General features: G+C 34.1%; 1 protein-coding gene across 1 annotated transcript; it reads right to left on the bottom strand.

The window, feature by feature from the left end:
- Positions 1-8,922: 8,922 nt before the first annotated feature.
- Positions 8,923-23,525, bottom strand: LOC113518613 (O-acyltransferase like protein-like). Its single transcript, XM_052900134.1, has 13 exons — positions 23,264-23,525; positions 21,276-21,597; positions 20,017-20,202; positions 19,488-19,567; positions 18,728-18,930; positions 17,335-17,449; positions 16,393-16,607; positions 14,889-15,082; positions 13,892-14,030; positions 12,143-12,329; positions 11,045-11,187; positions 10,077-10,191; positions 8,923-9,053 (listed from the first exon to the last, which is right to left on the bottom strand). Exons 1-13 carry the CDS (start codon positions 23,442-23,444, stop codon positions 8,935-8,937), a joined length of 2,199 nt encoding a protein of 732 aa, XP_052756094.1. The 5' UTR covers positions 23,445-23,525; the 3' UTR covers positions 8,923-8,934.
- Between the last annotated feature and the right edge of the window lie 297 nt (positions 23,526-23,822).

The raw sequence follows: 23,822 nt of genomic DNA, 5'->3' as shown, positions 1-23,822 counted from the left end.
CTCACAGAATACCGACGCTAAGTGGTTGCACTTTCAGTGCGATCACATTCCGTATGGTGAGTGAGGGAGTCCGGAGGCCCATCCCATACCCATCCCATACCCATCCCTTTCCTATTCCTAAAATCCTTTCCCCAACCCCGTCCCCCTATCTTACAACACGCAACCATGGCAGTGGAATTAAAAAAAAATAACATACCCCAGGGAGGTACCAGTAACCATGTTGCTGGAGAATCCTCTCTCGAGCAACCACGCTCGGGCTGCCCTGCGTATTCTGGGGGGGGGCAAAATTCCGCTCTTTGGAACCAAGGGCAAACGGAGCAAGATTTCTACGGCATCCCCTTCGCTCAATGTGAGCTTCTGCAATATCAGGGGATTACATTCTAACCTAAACGCTGTCCACCACCACCTAGAAACGGCGCGGCCGGCATTGCTCTTTCTAACGGAGACACAGATATCCTCTCCAAACGAAACTTCATACCTGACGTACCCGGGCTATAAACTTGAACATTGTTTTGTTTCGCGTGCCGGTGTATGCGCGTATGTCAGAGAGGATATCTGCTGTCGCCGCCTTGGAACTCTTGAAGGTACGGACCTGTCTATTTTATGGCTGCGCGTAGACTGCAACGACCATCCTCGCGTCTATGCATGCCTATACAGGTCCCACAGCGGTAACATCGAAACCGACCAACTCATTGAGCACGTCCAAATGGCTACAGATTCCCTGCTCGAACAGATTCCTTCCGCTGAAGTCGTGATTCTTGGCGATTTTAATGCCCACCATACCGAATGGCTTGGTTCACGTACAACCGACTATGCGGGAAGATCTGTTCATGACTTTGCTTTGGCTTATGGTCTGACGCAGCTTGTTTCCTCGCCTACGCGAATACCTGATGTGTTGGACCATTCACCTTCACTGTTGGACCTTCTGCTGACCACCCACCCAGACAACTATGTGATTTCCGTCGAAGCTCCGCTTGGATCGTCGGATCACAGTCTGGTGCGGAGCGAGGTGCCTCTCATGAGTCCGATTCCACCACGTTCCACGGGTAGACGTCGTGTTTGGCACTACAGGTCAGCAGACTGGGATGAGATGCGGATTTTTTTCGCATCTTACCCATGGAGGCAGGTTTGCTTCACACTGGATGATCCCGACGCCATTGCCGATTCCATTGCTGATGTGGTGCTTCAGGGAATGGAATTATTTATTCCTAACTCTGTGGTGCCCGTCGGCGGGAAATCCCAGCCCTGGTATGGAGCCTCTTGTAGAAGAGCATCTCGTCTGAAACAGGAGTGCTTCCTAACCTGGGCTAAAGGTGTGGCGTCGCGAGATCCTAACACCAGTGCTCTTAAAAAGAAGTATAACTCTGCCTCTAGGTCTTTCAAAAGAGTTATAGCCACAGCGAAGTCAGAGCATATTAGTAGAATTGGCAAGAGATTGGCTAGTTTGCCCTCTGGAACTCGAGCTTTCTGGTCTCTTGCCAAAGCTGCACAAGGGAATTTCTGTAAGTCATCTTTTCCACCATTGCGCAGGGAGGATGACTCGTTGGCCCAGAACGCTAAGGAAAAGGCCGATCTTCTTGGATCCATCTTTGCGTCAAACTCGACATTGGATGACGGGGAGAAATCACCACCGACCATCACGTGTTGTAGGAGCTCTATGCCTGACATTAAATTCACGCATAGCTCAGTGCGTAGAGCACTTTTCTCCCTCGAAATCCATAAGTCGAGTGGGCCCGATGGTATTCCTCCAATTGTGCTTAGGACGTGCGCACCAGAGTTGGCTCCGGTTCTTACGCGTCTTTTCCGGCTTAGCTACTCATCGGGCATAGTCCCAAAGTTTTGGAAGACTGCTCTGGTGCATCCGATCCCTAAAAAGGGAGATCGCTCAGATCCAGCTAACTATAGGCCCATAGCTATCACTTCCTTATTCTCGAAGGTTATGGAATCCATCATTAACCGTCAACTGCTCCGGTACCTAGAAGAGCACCAGCTGATCTGTGATCGCCAGTACGGCTTTCGACAGGGACGTTCGGCTGGTGATCTTTTAGCTTACTTAACACACCGATGGGCAGTGGCAATCGAGAGTAAGGGAGAGGCCTTAGCAGTTAGTCTGGATATCGCGAAGGCCTTTGATCGGGTGTGGCATAGAGCGCTGCTTTCAAAGCTACCTTCATTTGGGTTGCCTGCGAGACTGTGCATTTGGGTCGCCAGTTTTCTCAAGGAACGTAGCATTAAGGTCGTAGTCGACGGAGCATGCTCTGATTTAAAACCTTTGAATGCTGGTGTCCCGCAAGGCTGTGTACTATCTCCGACTCTGTTTCTTCTGCATATCAATGATATGTTACAGATAAGTAATATTCATTGCTATGCAGACGACAGTACAGGAGATACATTATATACCGGTCATGCAAAGATCTCGCGGGCACATACCGATGAGTGCCGGAATAGACTTGTGTCTGAAATCGAAACTTCACTCCATCAAGTTTCGATCTGGGGTGAACAAAATCTTGTCCAATTTAACCCCAAAAAGACACAAGTCTGCGCGTTTACCGCAAAAAAGACGCCGTTTGTCGTATCTCCTCACTTTCAGGGCACTTCCCTTGATAAAAAGTCGAGTCTAGGAATTCTGGGCGTTGATATATCTTGCGACGTCCAGTTTTGCGGTCATCTGGAGGAGAAGGCTAAGATAGCTTCCAAAAAGTTAGGAGTGCTCAATAGGGTGAGACGATATTTCATGCCAGAACACCGCCTGAAATTATATAAAGCCCAAGTCAGGCCGCATATGGAATACTGTTCTCACCTGTGGGCAGGAGCGCCACAGTACCAACTCCTTCCGTTAGACCGCATTCAGAGTCGGGCGGCTCGAATTATCGATAGTCAACGCCTTACTGTCCGGCTTGATCCACTGAAACTGCGCAGAGATGTTGCATCTCTGTGCATCTTCTACCGAATTTATCATGGGGAGTGTTCTGAGGAATTGTTCGGATTGATACCTGCTGCTGATTTTCACCACCGTACAACCCGCCACAAACTAAAGTTTCATCCCAATCATCTGGACGAGTGGCGGTCTTCCACCGTGCGTTTATCAAGGCACTTTCTTCCACGCACAACCATTCTTTGGAATCAACTTCCAGCAGCAGTATTTCCGAACCGATACGACAACATAACCTTCAAGAAAAGAGTATATTCCTTTTTAAAAGGCCGGCAGCACACCTGCAATGCCGCTGGTGTTGTGGGTGATCATGGGCGGCGGTAGTCACTTACCATCAGGTGAGCCGCATGCTCGTTTGCCCCCTGTGTTGTAAAAAATATATATATATATATATATATATATATATACCAGTCTATTTTTACGATATAAAGAGATATGAAATTATTTATATTTTAGCACTTTTATTATTATTTTATTTAATTTTATTATTTATTACATTATATGTTTTATGTATTAACCGACTTCGTGAATTAAGTAATTGTTAATTAATATACATATATAGGTAAGTTATTGAAGATTACATTATATTATACTATTTTTTTTTTATACAACTTAGAATGGCAAACAAGCTGATGGCCCACCTGATGGAAAGTGGTAACCGTCGCCTATAAACATGAGCAGTACCATGGACATAACAGAGTATACTGTTTCGCCCATGATACCCCACATGCGTTGCCATTCCTGAGGACTCAGGTGTTATTCCTTTGTACCCAGTAAATTCACGCTATATCCCACCCTTCAAACCGAAGCACAGCCATGAATACACAGCTGCTTCACAGTTGAAACACGAATGGGACAGAGGTACCTAAGCGTACTGCTATGGTGCGTAAGATATAATACAGTATACCAAATTTAATAGTGATTGGTTCAACCATTTAAATTTCTAAAAGGAAACAAAAAAACTCACTTATAACTCATTTATACATTAGTAAGGATTCTATTACTTTATCAACACTCTTATCTGTCAGTTGCCATTTTGATATATGTCTACGTCATTACTTTATTAATATTCAAAGTACATAACATTATGATAATAATTAATAACTTGATGTAGGTTCTAATCTATATTAATATGATATAGAACAAATATGTTAAGAGAGGGCCTGGCTGAAAACCAGCGCTGTACAGCTGTACATATTGCACTGGGACACTCACAGCAGCTGTGAGTGCCCCAGTGCAATGAGCTGAGCTGGTTCCTTTTGCGTAATATGAGACTTTTTATATATGTAATATTTTTTTTTATTTTCTGTTGTAATTGTGTTTTTCTGACAATAAATATTTTCTATTCTATTCTATTCTAAAAACAAAAATTTATTTGTTTGTTCTAAGCTGCTAATATACTACCAGCTGGATTTGAAAAAATCTTATTATATGGGTTACATACTGTATTAATATACATATATATGTGCAATTCATATTTTTTTTATTTTAGGCCACAGCTATGGTTAACAATTGGACCATATGACTATATTTGTTAAGTTTTTAGTATAATTTCTAAAAAAAAAATCAGTCCTAGTTGGAAATGTCGTTTTATTTTTCTTTTAATATTATGTATATACGGTAATTACGTAATACGGTACGCTAATTACGGTATTTGGTTTTTTCACATTTTCGGTCATAATTAAAAAAAATACGTGGAATAAAAAAAAAATATGTTAAATTTGTCACCTCATAACTCCGTCATTTATAAACCGATTTGGCTTTGATACGATCGCAGTGGGTTTTAGTTTGTATAACAAAATCTATTGCTAAATTTAACAAGACAAAATGCTAGACATCTGTGCAAGCTATAGAGGACTCACATTCGATGCAAACATTTAATCGCTTACGGCTACAAAGAAGCAGACATTAACAAGTTCGTATCAATTGTAAACGTGCATTATTAAAACGTAGATTTATACTCAAGATATCACCATCATCTTCCTACCCTAATCCCAATCATTTGGGGTCGGCGTAATATGATTTTATACATATTACAAAATAAAATAAAATACTCAAGATAAGTACCTTTAATAAATTATTTTTTGTAGCTCTGTAGTAAATCTAACAATTATTATGGCTATGTATTTATCTAATGTCATAATCTCGTTCATTCATCATCTACTGCATCGATTATAAAATACTAACTAAATTTCGTTTGAATAACTGGGATCTTGACTAAAAAATAAATAATGACTACAAGGGAATTGAGAACCTATTCCTTTGGTAGAAAATAACTTTTGAAATGTACAAATAAAACCGTTTCATACGATATCCTCTTTTTATTTGTAGGATCATATAATACATAGCTCGGCGGCGAACAAAAGTAGATGGAGACATATTGCGAGGACCTCAATCCCGAAGGAGAGCCTCATCGACGATCCACTGTCATTGTGAAAACCACGACCACTCTGTCAAGAGTGTACGACTGAAGAGAGATAATACATAGGTCGACAGGAAGAGACCTCTTTTAGAGATAAGTTCACCTTTGCTTACATTGTTTCAAATTTTTATGAATACTGTATGTTTTAGTGCAATAAAGAATATTTAATTAAATCGTTTTGAAATTGTGAACGGCTTTTCGGACCCCTTAAAAGATAAAATATTTTTTTAATTATATCCACTACAATATACATGTTGCTAACACATAGTATTGTGACAGATGGACAGTCAGACAATGATATAATAATATTATTTATTATACTAAAATATATACTAATAATGGTATTATTATTATTAAAAAAAAATATAAGCAAAGTTGAACTTATCTCTAAAAGTCTAATATTAACTCGATAATATCGCATTATAAGGGTTATTCTATATAGTCTAACATGGCACGTCCCACTAACTTTTTACTTTAATGTGCGTGACCATATAAAAATGTGTTGCTCTGTTTGTGTTTGTGAAAATACATCTTCAGTAGCGGTTCTGTCTAAAATTATGTAAAAAATGTTAGGATGAAGAGTAGGTATTATGTTTTAAGGCATGTTGTTGCCTATCTGTGTACTTATCAAATATTTAAACTTGTTCAGTGACGTTAAAGATATAGATTTTATGAAATTGATTCTTGAAACACAATTTTCCTATTAGAATGCAAGCAACATACTACTGTACGTAGTGATTAAATGATAATAGCAGTGATAATAGCTAATACGAGTATTTATTCGATTTTTTATCTGATAATGAGTATTTTTTATCGATACTTTGAATGCGAGTAACAAGTATGCATTACTATATAGCAATATAATAAAGCAATAGAAAAAGCAATATAAATAAATTGTGAAAAAACGAATAAATATAAAATGTACAAGTACCTCTTTATTTAGACTACATCTTAATAAGAATATTATTTTTGGAAAAAGAATTGTTTACAATTTTAGAATGCGTCCTATTTTTAATATTGCAAAATTTGTTAGTTTGTCTATGTTTGTCTACCGCAGATACTACGTTCTATCTAGAGTTTGTACAGAGAGAGAGAGAGAGAGAGAGAAAAGAGAGTTTTTTTTTTAAAACACAGGGGGCAAACGTGCATGCGGCTCACCTGATGGTAAGTGACTACCGCCGCCCAAGGTCACCCACAACACCTACGGCATTGCAGGTGTGCTGCCGGCCTTTTAAAAAGGACCATAAAGCCACCATAAAGGTGGCAAACAAGCATACAGGCCGTCAGATAGTAAATGGTTACCGAAGCATACGGACTCCTAGTATGCAACATCCCTAGTGTTGCACACTACGTGCGCGTTGCCTTAATATACTCTCTTTGAAGAACCTATGAGTGGTTGTCCCTTTTTATAGGACTTCTTATATTTGAAGACTTGGTAATTAATTTTATTGATAATAAACAGTATTAATAATTGATACTTTTGTTATTTATTCTAAATTCTATAAACAAATCAATCGATATGTATATGCATCGATAATTTTTAAATCGATACTAAGTATCGATATTATACGTTCAATCCTGTATCGAGTAACAGTATCGGTACCTCAATGATATTCTTTATCATTAGTTCCGCGCCCACGTGTAATTTTTTTTTTATAATATCAATTTAGTTACTATTTTAGTTAACAATCATCATCATCATATCAGCCGTTAACTGTTCATTGCTGTATAAATTCCTAAAAGGTGTTGCTATTTTTGGCAGGTGGGTTTGTAAGTGCAATAAGGCTTTGGTAATGTTTTAAGAGGAACACTGCTGCCCATCCCTCGACCATTCCCTTAATTTCCCTTTAACCATTAAGTTCTCTTAGTCGCCTCTTACGACACCCATGGAAAAGGAAAAGTTGTTCTATTCTACGCCGAGACAATATAATATATAAGATAAAATATATATAAGAAAAAAGGTATTTTTGTATAAATATACAAAAATAGATTCAAATTTATTTATAATAAAAAATAAACCATCTTTGGGTGCTTAGCGTCCCATGTAGTTGGAGGGTTATATAATTGTATTATTACATCCTCTTCATAACAGTTAACAGCATCTTGTGTGACTTCGACGATTACTAGGAATCTGTGAGGAATATCCTGTGTCCCATGGTTTACGAAATCATTTTAAATAGAGCGAGGTCATGATGTTTTAAAATGGGGTAAAAAGGTCCATAGGAGTATGCCTTCTGTCTACATCTATAATATTAAATAAAGTGTTGGGTTCAAATATCTCTGACACATTGTGGCTGAGTGTCTAATCGATGACTACGATATCGAGATGGAACGAAGGGCGTTATCTATTCGATGCAATATACTAGCCCGCAGAGTTGCACATTGCAGCAGTAATGTAAAAAATATATTATTTAAAGCTTTCTGCCAAGCTTTTTATACATTAAATTTATGAATTTGTTATATGCAAGGAACAACGGTCTTCGCGTTTAATATACTAATGCTTGTAGGTTATTGACGGAGCTCCCGGGATTCTGTAACACGGGAGTACTAAAAACATCCTATAGGAATTTTCAAGAAGCCAAACTGCCCGCTCTGAAAGCATCGGAATGTTATTCAATGTTATAGTTTTTTACTTAGGTACTGAGTTTCGGGTTGAAGTTTGGAGTATGACAATGAAATTACAGGGTATAGAGGCATAACACTTTATTCATTCCTCAGGAATGGTAACGCATGGATGTAAAATAATCAGTTGCAGAATTTGCAAGAAAATCTATACACAGTAAATGTTTTTGTAGATAGGGATTTGTGTTTTTTCTATAAATTGGTATTAAAAAAGCAAAATAATATCCCATAGATGTAAAAAAGAATTTTACATTTATTTAAAGCATCAGATGAAAGTCTTTAAAAATGGTACAACAAATTTTTTTATTTAGATTATATGTGACTGATATTTTTCTATTGCATATTATTACCTAATTAAATGAAAGGATTTTATATAACAAATTACAACTAATTTAATATGGGATACTCCAGTATCCCTGTATAAGAATAACTATTACGCCAAACAGTGTAGTGTTTCATATTTAAATCCATCTTTCTCTTTTCCACATCATAAAGTTCTTAATATTTTATGTATTTTCCATTAGATAAAATATATGTATGTAATCAACGTGAGCATTTAATCTTCTTTAATTATTGCATATCAGTAATTCACCAGAGGGAGACTTTGTACAAAAGTCGATTGCTTGGGTACCTCTATCCCATTCGTGTTTCTACCGTGAAGCAGTTGTGTGTGCATGGCTGTGTTTCGGTTTGAAGGGTAGGATACGGCGTGAATTTACAGGGTACAGAGGAATAACACCTGAGTCCTCAGGAATGACAATGCATGGGGGTATCATAGGCGAAACAGTATACTCTGTTATCTCCATGTTACTGCTCATGTCTATAGGCAACGGTTACCACTTTCCAACAGGTGGGCTGTCAGCTTGTTTGCCATTCTAAGTTGTATAAAAAAAATTGTCATAAACGGCTATGAGTATTAGTAGTAAAAGAAATGATACAAAAACAATAATCTAATAAATTATTTATTAGTTTTATTAACGATTTGGTGGTTTGGTGCCTCCAGGTTGCCGTTAATTTTGTTCTCCGCTGCTGAGTTAATGCCGTTCAATGGTTTTACCGGTTCTTGCCTCTTCTTACCTGAGAAATATATCATTTAATATAAATACGAAAAAGCTTCTTATAAATCAACAGCGTTTATTATGAACTCTTTTTTAATTTTTGTAATAAATAATGTTGGCGCTTACTATTATTTTGCAGGCATATCTTACTTTTTACTATTTTAATAAAATTGTAACTACAGGATAACTGTATATAGGAAATATTAAACAAAAAAATACATGAGGTGTCTTAACAAGACCAATAGAAGTCAAAATAATAATTTTTGAAAACTATGCTTGTCTGTATGTTTGCTTCGGCATCATGCAAAAACCATTGCATTAAGTTAAATACTGTTTCATTTCCACAGTTGTATTTCTGAAGGTCTAACTTAAAAATTAGTATATAAACTATCTTGTTACTCTATGTAAAAGTGGACAATTTCATTGGTTTTTCTAATTATGAAATCCACACATAAGTAATAGAGAGCAAAAAGTTAAAGCCAAATAAAAACATAAATACCGCTTAAGTATTAGTCACTAAATGTACAGACACTGAGTTAATAGAAAATGGATATAGTTTATTGATACTCGTATCACTTGAAAACGGTTAAACTAATTTGGCTGTCATCTATCAGAGATAGTATTTACATACAGTAAAAGGTTATTAGGTAACTAAAAATAATCATAATACGAATATGACCACGATTGCAATCCCCAATGAGGTATTCAGAGATATTTGTCGCTTATTGCCGTTATGGTGAACATAATATTCGACATGTCCATATTTCGCTCAGTATATTATAATCCAATGTAGATTAAGTCCCTAAGGTTTAAGGTAAAAGTATATTTATAGCAATTTAAGTAAACACATCTAAAAATATTAAGTTGTAAGTTTTATTTTAAATTTTAATTCAGATATTAATAAAATACTAGTATTCTTGTACCTTGTAGTTTAAAAAATATTTGAGAAATTAGAGTATTGTGGATGTAAGGTGAGATTATCTTTTGTTTTCTTTTATTATTATTTTATAAATAAATTAATAAAAACAAATAAAAAATATACCTCCTGCTCCTCCCATGAAATGCTTAATCAAGACAGAGGATGGTGCGTCAACAAACATCGTAATTAGATATGCAGCCAAAATTGCTATTACAAAGTCAGCCATAAACTTTTGAATCTGAAAAGAAAAATGTATAAAAATCAGTATACATTACTCTGTTATGTCTATGGTACTACTCATGTCTATAGGCGACGGTTACCACTTTCCATCAGGTGGGCCGTCAGCTTGTTTGCCATTCTAAGTTGTATAAAACAAAATACAATTTAATTCTATTGTCGATAAAGTAGATTATATGATGTGTACGTGATAGTTTATGATTAAATAGTGGATAAAAGAAGATATAATTGTAATGAGTATAGAATGGCTAAAACAAAGCAGAAGCAATTTGATAAATGAAAAGAAATATATATATATATATATATATATATATATATATATATATATATATATATATATATATATATATATATATATATATATATATATATATATATATATATAAAGAAATAAAACAGAGTTTACAACAATTTCAATTACTTTTTATTTCAACTGTATTCTTTTTTTAAACTTGTTCGGATACTCATTCAGAGAACAACATTCTCTATAATAAACAGAATTTTACTCCGCAAAACTATGACTAGTGGTAGTGGGATGAGCCGGGTCGTTGAGTTCCCTAAAATATAGTTGCGCGTAATGATAGCCGGCTCATTCGTTCTGTTCATACATCTGCTCATGTTTGCTTGTTTATTTTCAGTTTAATAATAAATACAAATAAAACTCAATTCTAATTATAATCACAGTACTTATGCAAATGTAAAATTATTTTGTATTTAATTATTTTGTTATAGGTTCTTCTTAGGAGATTACAACATCCCGAACCCTATAGTTTGTAAACAAACTTATTTAAATAAAGGTTATTTCAGCAGTGGACAGTTTACGGCTGATGATAAATATTTAAATATACACTTACAGATACTTCAGTAGAAAAATAGACAGGTACAACTGAGTTTCCATTAACAACGATTATAAGTGGATAGTGGAAAAGATACATGGCATAAGACAGTCTTCCCAATATCTTCCACATGGGATGTGAGAGGATCCAATTAATAGGACCTGAAACAAAATAATTTAAGACTTTTAAACTATAAAAAATCTACTCCAATCGAAGCTAAAACAGTTATTAAAATGGTATCAGTAAATTTTGAAAAGCATCTTTCTCTATAATTTGTTAGAAAATCAAGAGTCGATATTTTAAATTCATTTAAAGGAATTTTCGATTGTCGAAAATTTTATATGATAGTTGCATAAAACTATTTATTTTGATGTCAAGAAATTAGGAATACTAGGTTATGATGCTGTCATATAAACTTACAAACCTTAAAGATTGTGAGTTCGAATTTGACATCAAGATATTTAATAATGGCAAATTATGTAAACAAATTAAATGCAGTAGACGCGGTTATTTCTACTTTGGAATTATATAAGCCGGCGAAAGGTGAAAACAGCGAAACATTCTATTAAAAGGATATTAATTAAATTTATTTCATACATTCTATATTTTTACTATTAATATTATACACGTGAAAATTAGTTTGTTGGTTCGTTACTTCTTAACGTCTTGACGTCTTAACCAATCGCTATGAAATTTGGTACAGGTAAACGTACTATATGGGATGGATAAGGACATATTCTTCTTTTTGTCTCGCTCACACAGACTAAGTCGCGAATAAAAGCAAGTTTTTTATATAATACGAAATACATCAATAGTTACAATTACAATAAAGTGCATATTTGTCACTATTTATTTACTAGTATTTAATTTATCATTAAATTAAGATCCAAAAATAACAATCTTCGATTGTGGCAAATCCAATTATTTTGATTTAAAAATTAAACTAAGATCTCGATAAAATTTATATCAGCTCAATCTCTAAGAATATCCTTTTAGATAAAAAAAAAGAAATTTCTAATTAGATTTACAACTGGCAGAAGTACGAGGTAACAAATATATATATAAAAAAAACAAAACCTCGTTCTTTTTTAAGTAAATTGAAAAACAAAATCAAACCTCCATATCCGTGTGCACAGGCCAAGATCATCCAACAAACACTCAAAGCCCAAACTGATCTCATGTAAGAATTCAGTATATCATCAACAGTATGATAGTCCCAGTCTTCTTGTAAAATAGGATAATTGCTACATATTACTGCAGATGACAAAATTATAGCCAGAAACCAGAATAGAGCAACTTGTACCTGGAATATTACAATATGCAATTATAAACAAAATATTTAATTAATTTTTCAATCAAATAGTAACAACTTAAACCCCCCCCCCCCAAACACACTAGAGTGACAACCTCAAATGCATTGCAGAGCGTCAGTGGATGCAGGTGACTCAAGCCCGTTCCTTATGGCAGTCTATGAGAGAGGCATCCAGTAATGGCTGATATGATAATACCAAAAAATTTTAAATCAAATAACTTGTACTCTTGTACTATATTGTACTATAAAATATTTATTGTACACAATTTACATAGGCCACATTAAAAAATTTAATACACAATGACGAACTTATCCCATAGAGGGATTTTTTACAGTCAACCTTTGAATAGCTAAAAGAAAAGTATAGAATGTTCTTATCTAAAATAAATTAAACTCGTCTGATTTTTATAGCAATATTTCAGTTTGAAGTGTGGGATAATGGCATAAAAATAAAAATTAGGCCACAGATTTATTTTTATGATATAGCAATGAACTATTAGTGATGATAATGATGATATCAGTTGTTAAATGTCCACTGCTGAACTAGGCATTCCCTAGAAGGCCTTTGCCAATAGTTGCCTCGCTTAGCAGATAAATTGCCAACCACAGTTATGCTATGGTGATGTTTTAAGAAGGTCGTTGCTGCCCATCCCTTGAACATTAAGTTCCCTTAGTCATCTCTTACGACACTTACATGAACGGAGGTTGTGGCCTATTCTTCACAAGGACCACACGAAATAAAATTACAGGCACAGATGTATAATAACATAATCTTGAGATAAAAGTATGAGGGGTATCATGGGTATTATACACTATATTATGATTATCCATTATGATGTAAACAGTCAATACCGGTACCGGTATCTGTTATTAATAGTAATATTTTTTTTTATGAGTGAAAATGGTATGGTATCCCCGCCTGCGTTAACGGGATACGCTGGCGGAGCACCAGTGAAGGGTGATAGATGAGAATGAAAACAGGCCAGTTAGCCCATCATGATAAATTTATCAGCATTAACCATAATAGTTTCCAGGGAGAACCGCGAGGAGGTCGACCTGGTTGGGTATATTGCTAGCAATAGAATTCTCAGTCTATAACCAACAATCCCTTTCCCCCAAATTTATTTATTAGTTCGGTTATAAGATGTGGTGGATCGTAACGTCTGTGCTAGGGAATCCCTGTATATAGACATAGAATTTATATCCTTCCAAAAAGGTGAATCTAGATTTTTCATTTTGAATTTAATTTAATTTAAATAGCTTAATTATATGTAGAAGATATAATCCTCTATAAATTTAGTTATGAACTTTCAGATAAATTCGAATGATAATGTGCGTACGAGCATGCGTGCGCGTATATACGTATGTGTGAGTATATGTGCGTGCAAAAGCGCATGTGTGTGTGTGTTTTAAATATATAAATAAAATGTGCTTTTGTTTACATTACTTTACTTTTATGTGATTGAAGATTATATGATTTTCTGTTTTATCATAATTAAATATTATTTGAATCGTTAGCATTTTCGCAATTTTTTGTTGTATAGAAAACTTACTTTCGGTATAACTAACTTCTTCCCGCGATTAATATGTAGAATGTATCCAAATATCATTCCAACGAAGAAGGGTGGTGCTCTAGTAAGAGTGTTCACGTAATAATACATCAAATAATTTGGCTGACCTTCTCTTTCGGGACTGAAATAGAAAATTTTATTCAAGGTGAAAAAAGCCGATAATTGTTTTTAAATATTATCGACTGAATTTTAAAAAAAGGTTCTCAATCGGATGTATATTTCTCTTATGTTTGTTACCTGATAATTTTGTCTGTTCTAAAATGATTTAGGTTTTTTTTTTTATCTGAGAAAGGACAGACTTACAGATCGACCTCATAAAGATTTTATCAAAATCGGTTCCGTAGTTTAAATTTGTAATCGAAGTAACTAATTTTGCCGCGACTGAAGTTGATTTTTTTTATTGCAGAACGCTTGTTTATTTATTAACTTAATTAGTATTTTATTATATTATATTTGCCATTAGTTACCGTGCTTGGCCGGCGGGTTGGCAACCGCAGTTAGGCTTTAGAGACAACAAACAACAACAAGAGGGACGCTGCTGCCCATGCCTCGACCATAATTTCTCTTAGTCACCGCTTACGACATCCACGGGAAAGGAGAGTGTATCTCATTTTATGCCGGGACAATTATATAATATAATAATAATAATTATTTGTCTTTCACAAAAGTATAACTCTTGAAATTAAATTACAAAACTAATTACGTATCAATAAATAAATTATTAATAAATTTTTATTATTTTAAAATATTAACTTCATCATGGGTCGACTAGTTTCGGATTTCATTGGAGTTCTTTTTTATGCACGCGGTTCACGGTGTCATGGTTATCACACCAAATAAGGAAATGTAATAATAAGTACTGTAGAATTACACAAATTTTCTGTTGTTCAAGCTAGAATATATATCGGCATTTTTACTTAAACTAATATATTAGTGTGCTTGTAATTCATGTAAATACTTTTTAAATTTCAATACCTACCCAAAAGTAACAGGTCCGGCTTTGAATCCAATCGTAAAATTATATATGCTAGCTCCTGTGAGAGAGGCCAGAAGAGCGGTAACCAATGTAGTCCAAGCTGATTTTCTTGTGCCATTAACCACCCAGAAGAGGATAAGAGGAGATATCAAGAAGAGTTGGAAGTCTATTGCCAGATACCAGCTATGTGGAACACACTGGAACGATAAGAAATAATATTTGTAATCGATTTCAAAAAGAAGGAGGTTCTCGTTTCGGTTGTACTTTTTTATGTTTATTACCTTATAACTCTGTCAGTATAACTCTGTCGGTAAACCAAATTAGATTTTTTGTCTCAAGGAATATACTTACAGATTGATCCCATTGAATTTTATCGAAGTTAATAGTTTAGTTTTTAAATCACAATAACTGGTTTTGTCATAATTGAGGTCAGTTTCTTTTATAACACAGGGTACAAACGAGCATGCGGCTCACTTGATAGTACGTGACTATCGCCGCCCATGATCACCCACAACACCAACAGGATTGCAGGTGTACTGACGGTCTTTTAAAAAGGAATGCTCTTTTCTCGAAGGCAATAGTGTTGTATCGGTTCGGAAATACTGCTGCTGGAAGTTGATTCCAAATAGTGGTTGTGCCTGGAAGAAAGTGCCTTTAAAACGCACGGCGGAAGACCGCCACACGTCCAGATACTTGGGATGAAACTTTAGAGTATGACGGGTTGAACGAAAGTCAGCAGCAGCAGTCAGTAAAAAATTCCTCAGAGCACTCCCCATGATAAATCCGGTTGAAGATGCACAGAGATGCAACATCTCTACGCAGTTTTAATGGATCAAGTCGGACAGTAAGGCGCCGATCATCAATGATTCGAGCCGCCCGACTCTGAATGCGGTCTATCGGAAGGAGCTGGTACTGTAGCGCTTCTGTCCATAAGTTAGAACAGTATTCCATATGTGACCTGACTTGAGCATTATACAAATTCAATCGGTGTTCCGGCGTGAAATACCGTCTCACTCTATTGAAAACTCCTAATTTTTTGGAAGCCAACATAGCCTTTTCCTCTAAATGACCGCAAATTGGACGTCGCAAAATATATCAACGCCAAAGGGCCCCTAGACTCGACTTATTAAGTACACTGAAAATGAGGAGATACGACAAACGGCGTCTGTCGTATTTTGTGGGACACAATCTTTAAAGTTAGGTCAGTGCATTATGTTTGATTTTTTTGCAGTACCAGAGGGAGAATTTTTACAAAGGTCATTTGCATTGATACCTCTGCAAACTGGTCACTGTAGTCTAAAGCCTCCTGCTACACCTAGGATATCCTGTGAGCGTTACCGACCCTGAAAGAACTTTAATATGCCCTTTTTAAGGAACCCTACTGTAGTCTCAAGGGAAAACATTGAAATAATATTCAGACGTTTAAATAAGTAATAAGTTTAAACAAGCTAAAACATAATTTAGGTATTACCGAATTTAATTATAGCAGGTAAGTAATTATACTAACCATGTAATTGGGGTTGTAATAGTTCTGTATGTACAATAACGTAGTCCACCAATATTGTCTACATCGGTCTGTTTGTCCAGCAACTGCCTCCCACGCGGGTCCATCTGACACTCGATGGAACAGTGACGCCTGAAGAAGTATGCAAGCGGCCAGCACGGGGAATAAACGCAGATATCGGTTTAAGTAGAACAGGTGCAAGTTCTTCACGAGTTTTACTGGAATATAAAATTAGAATTTAATTTTAAACATTTATGTGAGTATTTAACTGATAGTAATAAATAACACACTGACGGAAATAGCATATTCTTATTACATATAATTTTGATTGATAATATTTTGCTAACGTGTTTCATAACAGTCTTTGTGTTGCTAAAATAACATTGACTGATTTAATTACTGTATATTTCCTGTGGAAGCTGTTAAAATATACATGTATGGATATTTTATTACTCAATGTCGTTTATACGGCTAAAAATATTGAATTAAATTTGGCATTTAAGGAGTAACATAATGATTTTGTTTTTTGGATTCAGAGTCAGAAATAAAATAGTATATTAGTGCAAATATTATTATTATGATTTACATATTTAGCAGCTTTTTATGCAATGTGAAATGGCAAATAAGTAAAGGGCCACCTTATAGAAAGTGGTAATCGTCGCCTGTGCACATAAACAGTTACATAGTATACTGTTTTGTCCATAATGCCAACCCCTATGTGTTGCCATTCCTGAGAACCAAGGTGTTATGCCTCTATGGCATGTAAATTCAATGTTCACCCTTCAAACCGAAACACAGCTTTGCAAACAAATGCTTTACGGGTTAAACACGAATGGGACAGAGGTAACCTAAGCAAAGAATTTTTAAAGAGATATCATGCCAGATGGTAAAAACGTCTGTAGACTAATAGGCTTGATGCATATTTTAAGCTTTAAATATACTTACATCCTGTCATTTTGCCTGCTGTAGTATAAACCAATAAAAGACCACTAAGCGCAAAGAATGTGTCGACTGTGATAGGAGCAGCTGTTATCCATAGTGACCAAAATGACAGTGCGAACTGCAATAAAAAAAAATATTAAAAATAAATCATCTATTTGTTGATAGGCTGAATATACGTATTACATATCGTCACAGAGTCACAGTAGAGTGGTAATAAGTAAATAAATAAATATTATTATCGTCATATTAGTTGTTACTTATCCACTATTGAACATAGGTCTCTCCCATAGACTGTTATAAGGAATGGGCCATTACTTATGGCAGATTAGCATTGGGAGGATTTTGCCAGTATTTGCCACGCGTGGCAGTCGGGTTGGCAACCGCAGTTTTTTTAGTGCATGATAATGGAATGGTAACTCCGCTTGCGCTAACGGTATACACTGACGGGGCATCAGTGAGGGTGATGATAGGTGAGCATGAAAAAGTAGGTTGAATGCACCTGGAACTCAGCACGACAGTTTCCAGGGAGGATCACGTGGAGGTCGACCTGACAATGTATACTGATATCAATAGAACGGGTAGTTTACATTACTAACAATCCCTTCCCTCCCTACCTCCGGCAACCACAGTTAGGCTTTTGGTGTTGTCTTAAAAGGGTCGCCGCTGCTCTTACGATACACACGGGGAAGGATGGGATGGCCCATTCTATACACTGTTCGTAAAAATTACTTTTTTGGTTTGAAAGATTAGTCCCATAGAAATTTTTTCAAAAGCTATTCAGTGATTTAGTTTTTAAACAAAAACAAAACTTTTATCACAATTAAAGTCTGCATTCTTTTTGTGAGACAAAATCATAAATTACTAACAGATACATTATGATAAATAGAAAATCTAGATTACTACAAATGGACATAATGTTATATCACCATTTATTATTTTTTATTGAATAGTTCTTTTTAATCATCTTTTAAAAACTAAACTGCTTATAGCTACTCGTAAACAAGTCGGGTATGCCCGTATTTAAAATGTAAAGTTGATATAAACAATTACTATTTTGATATTTATGTATTTATGGTTATTCCCATTTTGATCCTGCTATTTCTTTGAGAATATTATCATTTTAAAATATTTAGAAAGTGTTCAATAATTGTATTTTGTTTCAGATATTTCACAGCTTACTTAATTTGCAGCTTATCTCATGGTTAACTGCCAACGTCTTTAGGTGTTAAGTTTGCCATATGTACATTTACTTAGGTAATGTGCATTGAAGTTTAAATAAAGATTGTGATTCCTAAGGGTGCTAATTGGGAAACTGTCAAATTACCAAATAAAAAAAAAAATTAATATAAAATTTACCTTAGTAGGTAAATATTGTAAATAAATACATTATACTTACATTTTTAGCATCTAAAGGATTATGCAATGTAGCCGTTGACAATTGATTTACAAACGTGTGCCCAATGATGACCCATATCATTGCGAACGCTCTGATACCATCCAAGCATTCCAGAGCTCCTGGTACTGGTTTGTAGGTCACCAATCGTAGAGTGTTGGTATAGACGGAAAAGGACAGAGCAAGCTTATTGGCCGTTTTCGGATCTAAAAAGAATATTACTAATAAATTCAATGCAAAAGGAAGTACAAGAACAAGGAAGAACACCAAAGCCTAACTGCGGTTGTTAATCCGCTTGCTAAGTATAGCAATATACGAATATATATATATATATATATATATATATATATATATATATATATATATATATATATAGAGTGATTCAAGAATATATATATATATATATATATATATATATATATATATATATATATATATCTATATATATATATATAGAGTATAGAATATATATATATATATATAGAATATATATATATATATATATATATATATATATATATATATATATATTCTTGAATCACTCTATCTGTTGGTGAAAACTGCATTAAAATTCGTTGCGTAGTTTAAAATACATAAGTGTACAGATAACGTGGAGCGGTTTTGTTTTATATACATATCTGTCACGCCTGTCTCCCATTAGGGTAGGCAGAAACAATGGAACGCCAAACAACCACTTTCGCTTCTTCCACGCATATTAAATTAAATTATAGAATGACATAATAATACGAGTATAAATTCTCACCTTTCTTTAAGAATATTTGATGTCGGAGATCATAAGCCGTGCTTAGTGCAATAAGAACACCAAGGCATATAAATATACCTCTGAAATAAAAGTAATTATCAATTTAGGATACAAACTAACATCTTTCTTTTTAAGTTTCAAATATATTTTATCGTCAGGTGTATGTGTATGATCAAGATCTTTTAATGCTAAATTAACTGCTTGAAAAAATTTCAAGTTCCTTTTTTTAATCGATTTTGCATATAATAATGTATAGAAAACCATTAACATGCAAAAAAAAATCAATAAGAGTTGTGCAGTACCATACAAAATTATATCGATCTATAAATATTTCTTTTTTATTATACAATTAAACATTTTTATTATATTGTATAATTTAGCCTTAAAAGTATAATTGTGTTAAGTCACGTTGATAATTCCGGCATAGATATTTTTTATCTAGAAACTGTTAGAATTAGAGTGACTAATATAAAGATACTGCATGTAATTTTAAATCACCAACCTAATATAGTACTCGTAATTCACTTACAAAGCAACGTAATCTGCAGCAACCCACGGTTTATCATTAGGAAGTCTACAATATGCTTCTTCAATTTGCAAATCAGTTGGTTGGAGATCTAGTACAGTGTTAAGTGCATTCTGTAAAGAACAGGTCTTTGGTATGCACACTGCTAATTCTATGCTGATATCAGACAGTGGATTCTCATCATCATCTCTGAAAATTAAAATACGGTTATTTACTTGATTGGTTACATAAGATGTCATCTTATTATTTCTCTTTACACAGAAATCCGGGCCGCCTCAAAATTATTCGTCTTATAACTAATCTGTAATATGTCTTATAAGCCGTTTACTATCCACTGCTGAGCATAGGCCTCTCCCTTTTGGGGGATATTGCCAGTAATTACTACGCTTGGTAGGCTTGTTGGCAATCGCAGTTGGACTTTGGTGTTACCATCATACCGACTGTTGACTTTCCATTGCTGAACATGGGTATACCACTTGGGGGTTGTAACGTAATAATATTGGTATGTAATATATTACCAGAGGGAGACTTTGTACAAAAGTCGATTGCTTGGGTACCTCTGTCCCCATTCGTGTTTCTACCGTGAAGCAGTTATGTTTGCATGGCTGTGTTTCGGTTTGAAAGGTGGGATATGGTGTGAATTTACAGGATACAGAGGAATAATACCTGAGTCCTCAGGAATGGCAACGTATGGGAGGTATCATAGGCGAAACAGTATACTCTGTTATATCCATGATACTGCTCATGTCTATAGGCGACGGTTACCACTTTCCACCAGGTGGGCCATCAGCTTGTTTGTCATTCTAAGTTGTATAAAAAAATATATTACATTTTAATTTTGGAAAATAGTATATAGGTTATGTTTATTCGCTGATAATGTAGCTTTTTATAGTTGGGAGAATTTTTAATACCGGTCCAATAGTTCTTCAGTTTATCCATTATAAACTCTTTAACCTGCCCTCTTATATTAATATAGAAGAATTACGAGATACCCTATTCTAGATAAATTTTAACAATTCGTAAAAATCTTATAGCATTTGTTGCCATGAAATAAAATTAAAATTATTAATAAAACAAAAAGAAAATTAACACAAAAACAAGATGGTTTGTGTTAATTTTATTTTGATTAAATTACTCTGCTTTGTGAAGCAAAAACTTAATTATTTATATTTAGTTATATAGATAATATCGAAATAAAATATTTGATATTATAGTAACTTTCAATGATATTTACAAATTTTAAATAATTTAGACACATTTACCTCTTTATAGATTCTGGTGTGATTCCACCCAATATTTGAAGTTTTCTCTTTAATTCTCTTTGCGATAACAGATCTTTGTGAGTTTTATCATCAATATTTAGTATATTTGGATTTATTTCTGGCCATGGTATTTCTGGGAATCTTGTTGAGTGTCTGTCCAAACTAATATTTTGACCTAGTGGTATTTTCATCATACAGAATTTTCCTTCTATATTCATATCCCCTTCGTTCTTCTTTATTCCTAAACATTCATAGTAACTGCCTAAATCCACTAAATTTCCTTTTTGTAAACTTCTTGGTATTCTCAAACTGGCATCCAAAACTGAAACAAATACAAACTATATATGAGTATATAACTTTTATTTTTATACTAGCGGCCCGTCCCGGCGTCGCACCGGTGGACATTTTTAACATTTCCCTTCACTGCTCTGCTCCTATTGATCGTAGCGTGATGAAAAGTATACTATAACCTGCCCAGGAGTATAGAGAATAATTGTACCAAGTTTCGTTAAAATCCGTCTAGTAGTTTTTGTTTCTATAACGAACATACAGACAGACAGACAAAAATTTTACTGATTGCATTTTTGGCATCAGTATCGATCACTAATCACCCCCTGATAATTATTTTGGAAATATATTTCATGTACAGAATTGACCTCTCCACAGATTTGTTATACGTTTCATTTTTAACTTATAGCCAGTTGACTATACTTTTTACTCGTAACCTAGATGTTGATTATATGAGTTCAAAAATAGTATCTGAATTCTTTTATTTTTAGCTAAATAGTAGCTGTAGTTACCTCTTTCTATAAAGTTAGCGATCAGTTTGTATACGATTTCTATTTACGTGAAAAAAAAAAAAAATACAACGCGTATGCCAAATTGCGTAACAAATCCACCAAAAGGATATTCATGACTCCCTATTATAATGTTAATAAATACTAGTGATAACATGATGGTTTGCATGTGAGAGTCGGAATTAAAAGTATATTATACATTAATCCGGGATTTGGTTCACGTGACATTCATTTGGTAGTCTTCTTGCAGCTAATCTTTATAATCATTTATTGCTCATTCATACTTAAAAAAAATTAACGGATATCACTGAAATTTATCACTGGAATCTTCTAATCATTGATGATAATGTTCACATCGTTATTTGATACTGATTAATTGCCATATGCACCTTCTCTGTATAATGTGAAACCGATTGATAATCGGTGTAAGAATATCTGCATTAGGAAGGGAAGGATTTGTCTGTGGAAAAGTTGAAGATGTACAGCACCTATTGATGGAATGTGATAGGAGCCGAAGGGAAAGGGAAACATTTTTAAAAACATTTAATATTAATAAATTTGATGTGGGGATTGTTCAGAGCTTAATGCATGCTCCTACTACCAAAATTGCTTTGTGCTTAAGTGAATTAGTAAGTAACTAATTCACTTAAGCACAAAGCAATTTTGGTTTTGCATTGTTTAGTCATAATTATAATCGCAGATAACTTGTTTAGATTTTATAGGATTGACATGTTAAAAAACAAAAATCCCAAATTAAACGTAGATTAAAAAAAAAGGGACCCTATAACAAACTGTCTGCAAACGTGGTAACAGTGCACTAGATATTATTATGGGAAGAAACCAGTGAGATGTTGATGAGTTCTTAAATGGAAAATGTTGCTATCTCCAAATAGTGAACTAAAATATGGGAACAGGTTTAAAGATTAAAACCGATTACTTATTTATTTAACTTTGTACGTAACAAAAATACACATGGCTAATATAACACCTAATGGCGATTTTTGCCAGTCGATCATAAACAGAAGTTTTTGTTAGAGATACATTTAAACATATCTAAAAAAAAAAAGAGAAAAATAGTATCGTTTCTTCATTGTGATTATTTTAAATAATGTATTGCTACAATTTAAACTAGTAAATGTTCTATTTTATGAAATTTATTTAATATTGTAGTAATTATAGGTTCAAACTTACATCGAAGCAAGATGGCATTTGTCACAATATACTTAATTTGTTGGTCACATTGTTCTTTATTCAACACATCTTCGTATATTTTAGGATCAAAAACATTCGTGCGATCGTAATCGACTTCAATGTAAGCATTAACCGTAAAAACAAACAGTAAATTAATTATAAAAAATAAATTAAATTCCATATTGAAAAATACATGAAAACATTAAAAATTCAGACTTAAACTTTACACAATACGTATTAACTATTCCTTATTTTATATTAATAATAAATAAAATCTAAGTATTAAAAACCACACAAACTTTTTGTTGGTTAATCTAATCATTAACTGATTTATATGATAACGACATTTAAATTATATTGATAAAGTTTTTATTGTTATATAAGTAATTATATTAATCTATAGTATATATTATCTACCTAATTTGTATTTTTATTTGTATACTAGTCTTTCGCCCGTTACTTCGTACGTGCGAATTACAGAAGTAAGCTACTTTGCACTTGTGTATTTTAAAAGTAGACAACCAGAGATTCTAGATGAGACATCAAAGGAAAACATACA

This window comes from Galleria mellonella, unplaced genomic scaffold (genome assembly GCF_026898425.1).
Source record: "Galleria mellonella isolate WM207_F2 unplaced genomic scaffold, CSIRO_AGI_GalMel_v1 utg64, whole genome shotgun sequence".
Classification (NCBI taxonomy): domain Eukaryota; kingdom Metazoa; phylum Arthropoda; class Insecta; order Lepidoptera; family Pyralidae; genus Galleria; species Galleria mellonella.
Note: the sequence above shows the minus strand (reverse complement) of the source record. Positions and strands in the feature narration are given on the sequence as shown.